The sequence below is a fragment of the Babylonia areolata genome, chromosome 23, assembly GCF_041734735.1.
Source record: "Babylonia areolata isolate BAREFJ2019XMU chromosome 23, ASM4173473v1, whole genome shotgun sequence".
Lineage (NCBI taxonomy): Eukaryota > Metazoa > Mollusca > Gastropoda > Neogastropoda > Buccinidae > Babylonia > Babylonia areolata.
In genome coordinates, this window is record NC_134898.1 from 42,158,297 (window position 1) to 42,165,796 (window position 7,500).

Consider the following 7,500-nt stretch of genomic DNA (forward strand, 5'->3'; position numbering starts at 1 on the left):
ATGTCTAGAATTAATTACGTTTCAAACGTTTGGGACAACTGCAGCGAAGTGCACATGAAAAAAATAGATTCTGTACACAGACGTGCTGTAAAACACCTCCATGGTGTTTTACGAAACACGCGCAGTCATCAATATCAACTGCCAGCACCTCTTTCCTTGACAAAGCACCTAATATTGAATAAGTGCGTACTTATGCATAAAATTATATTCGGTAAATGCCCTACTTATCTACACCAAACCATTGTCTGCTATGAAGCTCGCAACCCTAACTCCCGAAATGCGACTCTTACTCTACCTAAGCCAAAAATAGACCTTTATAAATCGAGTTTGGCATATTCCGGCACGCACTGCTGGAACAATCTCCCCAAACACCTCAAAGAACCCTTTTCCACCACAACATTCTAAGAGAAACTTGGACAGTACATGCGTGCCGAAAGCCAGACCGAAAATCTGGTATAATATTGTCACTGACAATCCTTACAAACTATGTCGAAATGCGTCAATCAGTTGATAACGTATCACGCCATAGAATATTGTTTTCAGAGATTTTTCTCTTTACAGTGGGACACAAACAAACGAAATCAAACTCTAGTCTGGTCACGTCTACGATTCTGTATACTTAATGTATTACAAATTGTGAACCACCCTCGCCCAACTCTTTTTTTTTTTCTTTTTTTTCCCACACTGACATATCTTTACATCTCTGTCTGTCTGTCTCTGTCTCTCTCTCCCCTCTGTCTCTCCCTCTCTCTGTCTTTCACATAATGTGTCTATCTGTCCATATCCCTATTACCCGTCGCCTTATTTGCTGTCTTTTATGTCTCTTACATCTGTGTTTAAAATATTATCGTTACTTTTCTGTGTTAATTTCACTTGAATCATTCATGTGTAGCATTCATGCTAGGTTTTTGTTGTTGTTTTTCCCTTGGTGTGTGTGTGTGTGTGGGTGTGTGGGTGTGGGTGTTAGTGTGTGTGTGCGTGTGTGTGTTACTCGCTTCCGTTCCGTACAGATGTGAGCGATGTTGTGTCTCTCAGTTTGACGCTGTGTTATACTCGTACATTATACATGTATTAAGTATTCAGTATAACTACATTTATATGCGTACATGTTTGTGTGTCTCTTAGAACAACGGCAGATGTGTAAGTCAGCCAAAGTGCTAATATCTTCACCGTTGGAAAATAAAGATTCATTCATTCTCTCTCTGTGGTTTTATTTTCTCTTAGCCCGAAGGGCTGGATGTGAAAATGATAATGAAGTAGAAACATTATGCATGCTTACTCCACCTTCCTTATCTAAAAAAAAAAAGAAAAAAAGAAAAAAAGATTCGCTCGTTCGTTCTCTGTCTCTGTCTCTCTGCAATGGTGTGTCTGTCTGTCTCTGTCTCACTGTTTCTCTGTCTCTGTCTGTCTGTCTGTCTGTCTATCTGTCTCAATGTCTATCACTCTCTCTTCCTCTCTTTCTCTCAGACTCTGTCTCCGTCTTTCGCTCTAACTCAATGTGTCTTTGTGTCTGACTCGCTGTTCTTGTCTGTATGTCTGTTTCTCCGTCTGTCTGTCTGCTTCTCCCATTTTGTCTTCAGTCTGTCTCTGTTTGTCTGTGTGTCTGTCCGTCCGTTTATGCGTGGAACTAAAACGAACCTGTAACAAATAAAAAAAAGAAAGAAAAAAGACTGACAATATCACTCATTTTATCCATTCTCTTCACTGGTTTCCAATTTCTGCCCGCATTCAGTACAAAATCGCAACTCCTACCTTTCAGCTCCATTTCGGATGCTGCTCCTCAGTATCTGAGAGAAGTCATTCAAACCAACACCCCCCCCCACGACAACTCAGATCATCTTAAATCGCTCCCCGTGTTAAAAACCCAATCCTTCGGTGATTCTTCTTTTTGTCAATAAGTTCCGTCTAACGTCTGGAACAGTTTATCTCACGATCTTCGCCACTCTCCCTTATTTCAATCTTTTAAAACTGTTCTGAAAACACATCTTGCATAGACATTCGTTTCCAATGACATTCAGTTTTAAGCCATGCAAACTATGCGTCTTTGTCTGTGTGTGTGTGTGTGTGTGTGTGTGTGTGTGTGTGTGATTAAGTAATGCAACAGGCGTAGTCTTCGATTGTTTTATGTTTTTGTGCGTTTGTTTGGATTTTTTGTTGTTGTTGTGTTGTTGTTGTTGTTGTTGTAAGTTAATGCATACGTGTGTATCTGTTTATTGTGAAGCGCTTGCTTTGAGCTCCCTTGAATAGAGGAAAGTGCTCAACAGGCATCCATTATCATTATTTCTTTATGACTCTGTTTGTCTGTCTGTCTGTTGGCCTCTCCCTCTTTTTCTCTTTGTCTCTCTCTCTCTCTGTGTCTCTCTGTCTGTTTTGTCTGTCGTAATTAAGAGCCAGCGGGAACACGCATTATCACAGACCATTATGTCTGCTTTATGGGGCTGAGTGTGTGGAGGAGGGGGGTAGAGGAGGTGCAGGGTAATGTGTGTGTGTGTGTGTGTGTGTGTGTGTGTGTGTGTGTTGGAGCTCATGTACGTTTATATGTATTTGACTGTGCTTTCATATCTGTGAAACTGCGTGTTTGGTGCATATCTGTTATGCATGTGTGGGTGTATGTGTGAATGTGTGTCTTCATGTTTTACACTTATTTGCTTATTTATCATCACTGTTGTCTTATTTATTTAATTATTTATTATTATTATTATTATTATTATTATTATTATTATTTTATTATTATTATTTTCATTACTACTACCTTTTTATATCATAATTATTATTTATTTATTTATTTATTTATTTATTTATTTAAGCTTATCTCTCTCTCTCTCTCTCTCTCTCTCTCTCTCTCTCTCTCTCTCTCTCTATATATATATATATATATATATATATATATATATATATATATATTTTTTTTTTTTTTTTCCTCAAGGCCTGACTAAGCGCGTTGGGTTACGCTGCTGGTCAGGCATCTGCTTGGCAGATGTGGCGTAGCGTATATGGATTTGTCCGAACGCAGTGACGCCTCCTTGAGCTACTGAAACTGAAACTGAAACTATGGGGCTGTTTGAATGTGTTGGAGTGAGGTTTGAGTGTTGTTGTTCTCTCTGGCTTTTTGTTAGAGTTCCTCTCTCTCTCTCTCTGAATGAGGGAGTGAGTGAGTGAGTGAGTGAGTGATCTCTCTGTCTCTCTCTCTCTCTCTGAATGAGGGAGTGAGTGAGTGAGTGAGTGATCTCTCTGTCTGTCTCTCTCTGTCTCTGAATGAGTGAGTGAGTGAGTGAGTGATCTCTCTGTCTCTCTCTGTCTCTGAATGAGTGAGTGAGTGAGTGAGTGATCTCTCTCTGTCTCTCTCTGACTCTCTCTGTCTCTCTCTCTCTCTCTCTCTCTGTCTCTTAATGAGTGTGTGTGTGTGTGTGTGTGTGTGTGTGTGTGTGTGTGTGTGTGTGTGTGCGTGTTAATGGTGTGTGTGTATGAGTGTGTGTGTGTGTGTGTGTGTGTGTGTGGTAATGCTAGTGTAAGAGTTAGTGTGTGTTTGTTAGTGTTAGTGTTAGTGTTAGTGTGTGTGTGTGTGTGTGTGTGTGTGTGTGTGTGTGTGTGTGTGTGTGTGTGTGTGTGTGTGTGTGTGTGCGATAGAGTGTTTGTGTGTGCTCGTGTGTGAGAGAGGGAGACAGAGAGAGAGAGAGAGAGAGAGAGAGAGAGAGAGAGAGAGAGAGAGAGAGAGAATCAATGGCTGTCCAGGTTTGATTATGCAGTTGTGAAATACCCCTCTTTCACTTTCAGTCCTGATTAATTCGAGACAAATCAGAAGTTTGGACGTCTCTCATGTTTGGTGAATAAAAAAAAGAAAATCGTCCAAAATTTACAGCATATCGTATGATTTGTATGCAGAAGGAGTTTACAGATCAGAATGGGTAAGTAATATACGCCAAATTTTGGTTGAAATGGGACCTGATTGCGTCTGGGAATAACAGACATTTTAAAATAAAATGCAGTGAAGGATGATTTTGAAAAGTTATGGCTGGAATCGTTTTCGCCAATGTACAGAATGTAAGATTTGTTTTGGCACTACAAAAGGAATTGGCTAATTGCTCCATACAAACATGATTTGGTTAAGAAAATCTAAATGTAATAATCCACGTATAGCAATTGAAACAGAGTGAGTAAATGGAATTCCAATAGAATACCGTATTAATTGTAAAAAAAAAAAATAAATTAAAAAAAAAAAAAAGGAAGAAAAAGCAAAGAAGAAAGTGGCATGAACATATTTGGTGATGAAGTTCGATTCATTATAGAGTGTCTTTTTTTTTAATAATCGTAAGAGATTGTTGCCTGAGCGATAAATATGTATGTCCAAGATCTGTATTTTCTTTGTGTAATTTCATTTCTGCAAGTAAACAGGATTTTTTTTCAGTACTTAGTAAACTCATCAAGATTTGCAATGTCAAATAGGATCCTTTCATTTAGAGGAAGGAATTACTTGATGCAAGTGTTATGATAATTCTTGTTGGGTTCTTGAACATATTGTTTTCTTAAAAATAAATGCTCCATGCCTCAGTAGGAGTCAAAGGTTTACTTCTGGTGTGTGTGTGTGTGTGTGTGTGTGTGTGTGTGTGTGTGTGTGTGTGTGTGTGTGTGTGTGTGTGTGTGTGTGTGTGTGTGTTGTGCTCTGTTCCTCTTCAGCCTCTCTCTCTCTCTCTCTGTCTGTCTCTTAATCTGTCATGTTTCTTATGTAAAGCACTCCGACTTAGAGATATTGTAAATATCGTAGAATGTCATGAACTATTGTTTCATATCTATACTATTATTTTGTTGACAATTAATTCTTGTTCTTAGATGTCTTGTTTACCATGGTATTTGGTCACAGACTCACTCCTTCGTGAGGGGCAATGTGGCCTAATGAATAAAACATTTGCATTCTCTCTCTGCCTCTGTGTCTCTCTGTGTCTCTCTGTCTCTCTCTCTCTCTCTCTCTCCTCTCTCTCTCTCTGTCTCTCTCTCTGTGTCTCCCTCCCTGTCTCTCTCTGTCTCTTTCTCCCTGTCTCTCTCTGTCTCTCTGTCTCTCTCTGCTTCTCTCTGTCTCTGATTGTCTGTCTGTCTGTCTGTCTCTCTCTCCCCCCAACCTAGATCATTTTCTGTACGTGCATCGTTGTGTGTGTGTGTGTGTGTGTGTGTGTGTGTGTGTGTGTGTGTGTGTGTGTGTGTGGTGAGAATATTAATTTGTATTATGTTTGTTTGTTTGATTGATCTTATGTCTCTTGAAAATGTATTGTTCCCCACCCCCACATCCCTCTCCCCCCCCGCCCCCCTGTCACAAGGACTGCACAGTCAATGAACAGAAAAACATCAAAGCGTCTCACCAACCTAGACTAATAATAAAAACCAGTTCCCCCCCCCCCCCCCCAAACCCCACACCCCCCACACCCCTCCTCCCACTTCTGCGAGAGCAGGATGAACAAAAAATCAGGTAATTGATTTCCCCCAACAGCCAGTCACTCCAGACGAAGATGACGACAACAAGGACAACGACAGCGACAACGACAACCCTGACCTTGTCCGTACGTACCGGCGACGTTGGCTGATGCTGGGCCTCTTCAGCATCTTCTCCATGTCCAACGCCTACATGTGGATACACCTCAACATCATCGCCAACATCGTCCTGAGATACTACAACGCCAGCCTACCAGCGGACACCTTGCAGCAGGAGACAGCCGTGGATTGGCTGTCGCTGGTCTACATGCTGGCCTACCTGCTGCTGATACCTATCGGTGAGAGCGGGTGTATGTATATGTATGTATGCGTGTATATATATATATATATATATATATATATATATATATATATATATATATATATATATATATATAGAGAGAGAGAGAGAGAGAGAGAGAGAGAGAGAGAGAGAGATAGATATGGGTGTGTGTATACCATCATGATGAATCAGGAGTGTCTTTATTTTTCGTTATTATTTTGTTGTTGTGGGTTGTTGTTGTTGGGGTTGTTTTTTTGTTTGTTTTTTGTTGTTGTTGTTGTTGTTGATTTTTTTTTGTTTTGTTTGTTTGTTTGTTTCTATATTTGCTGTTTTTTTATCTCGGGTAGAGAAATTAAGTGTGGCGAAGTCTGTGCGGCATATATATATATATATATATATATATATATATATATATATATATATATATATATGCCGCACAGACTTCGCCACACTTAATCATATATATATATATATATATATATATATATATATATATATATATGCCGCACAGACTTCGCCACACTTAATCTCTCTCTCTCTCTCTCTCTCTCTCTCTCTCTCTCTATATATATATATATATATATATATATATATCCACGCAAGTGGAGTGATGGCCTAGAGGTAACGCGTCCGCCTAGGAAGCGAGAGAATCTGAGCGCGCTGGTTCGAATCACGGCTCAGCCGCCGATATTTTCTCCCCCTCCACTAGACCTTGAGTGGTGGTCTGGACGCTAGTCATTCGGATGAGACGATAAACCGAGGCCCCGTGTGCAGCATGCACTAAGCGCACGTTACAAAACCCACGGCAACAAAAAGGGTTGTTTCTGGCAAAATTCTGTAGAAAAATCCACTTCGATAGGAAAAAAAACAAATAAAACTGCACGCAGGAAAAAATGCAAAAAAAAATGGGTGGCGCTGTAGTATAGCGACGTACTCTCCCTGGGGAGAGCAGCCCGAATTTCACACAGAGAAAATATGTTGTGATAAAAAGAAATACAAATATATATATTGTTGTTGATGGTTTTTTTGTTTTTTTTGTTGTTGTTTTTGTTCATTTATTGACTCACTTGTGTAAACAAAGTGGGTCTATGTTTTAACCCGGTGTTCGGTTGTCTGTGTGTGTGTGTGTGTGTGTGTGTGTCCGTGTGTCTGTGTGTCCGTGGTAAACTTTAACATTGACATTTTCTCTGCAAATACTTTGTCAGTTGACACGAAATTTGGCATAAAAATAGGAAAAATTCAGTTCTTTCCAGTCATCTTGTTTAAAACAATATTGCACCTATGGGATGGGCACAAAAAAATAATAAAAGAAGCCTAATTATGCAAACTGCATTTACTGTTATATTTATATTTTTTGTATTCTCTAAACTTGGCACTTTGACCTCTTATTGTAACACAACAACAAGAGGAGTCTTTATTATCATTATCATTTTTTGTTCAAACAGGAACTTCTTTTGCTAAGCATGGAATTTTTATTTATTTTGCAAACGTTTTGGTGCAGATGGTAAAAAAAGGGAAATTACTCTGTAATTAATGCTAGGGGACTTAATTTATCACAAGTGAGCCTTGAAGGCCTTGCCTCTCTTGTTTATCTTTCACTACAGGAATGTACATCTTGGACTCGTTCGGGCTCCGTGTGAACAACGTGACTGGCTGTGCCCTCAACGCCGTTGGGGCCTGGCTCAAGTGTTTCGCTGTCTCCCCAAACCGATTCCCTCTTCTGATGGTGGCTCAGACCTTGTGTGGCATGGCTCAGG

At 39.8% G+C, this 7,500-nt stretch overlaps 1 protein-coding gene across 1 annotated transcript in view; it reads left to right on the top strand.

Annotated features, from left to right (window-relative positions):
* LOC143297994 (choline/ethanolamine transporter flvcr2b-like) overlaps positions 1 to 7,500 on the top strand; it is a 79,045-nt gene that overhangs the window by 33,287 nt on the left and 38,258 nt on the right. The window contains exons 4-5 of the mRNA XM_076610635.1: positions 5,480 to 5,759; positions 7,348 to 7,499. Coding sequence (XP_076466750.1) covers positions 5,480 to 5,759; positions 7,348 to 7,499 — 432 coding nt within the window. The remainder of the gene's footprint in view (positions 1 to 5,479; positions 5,760 to 7,347; position 7,500) is intronic.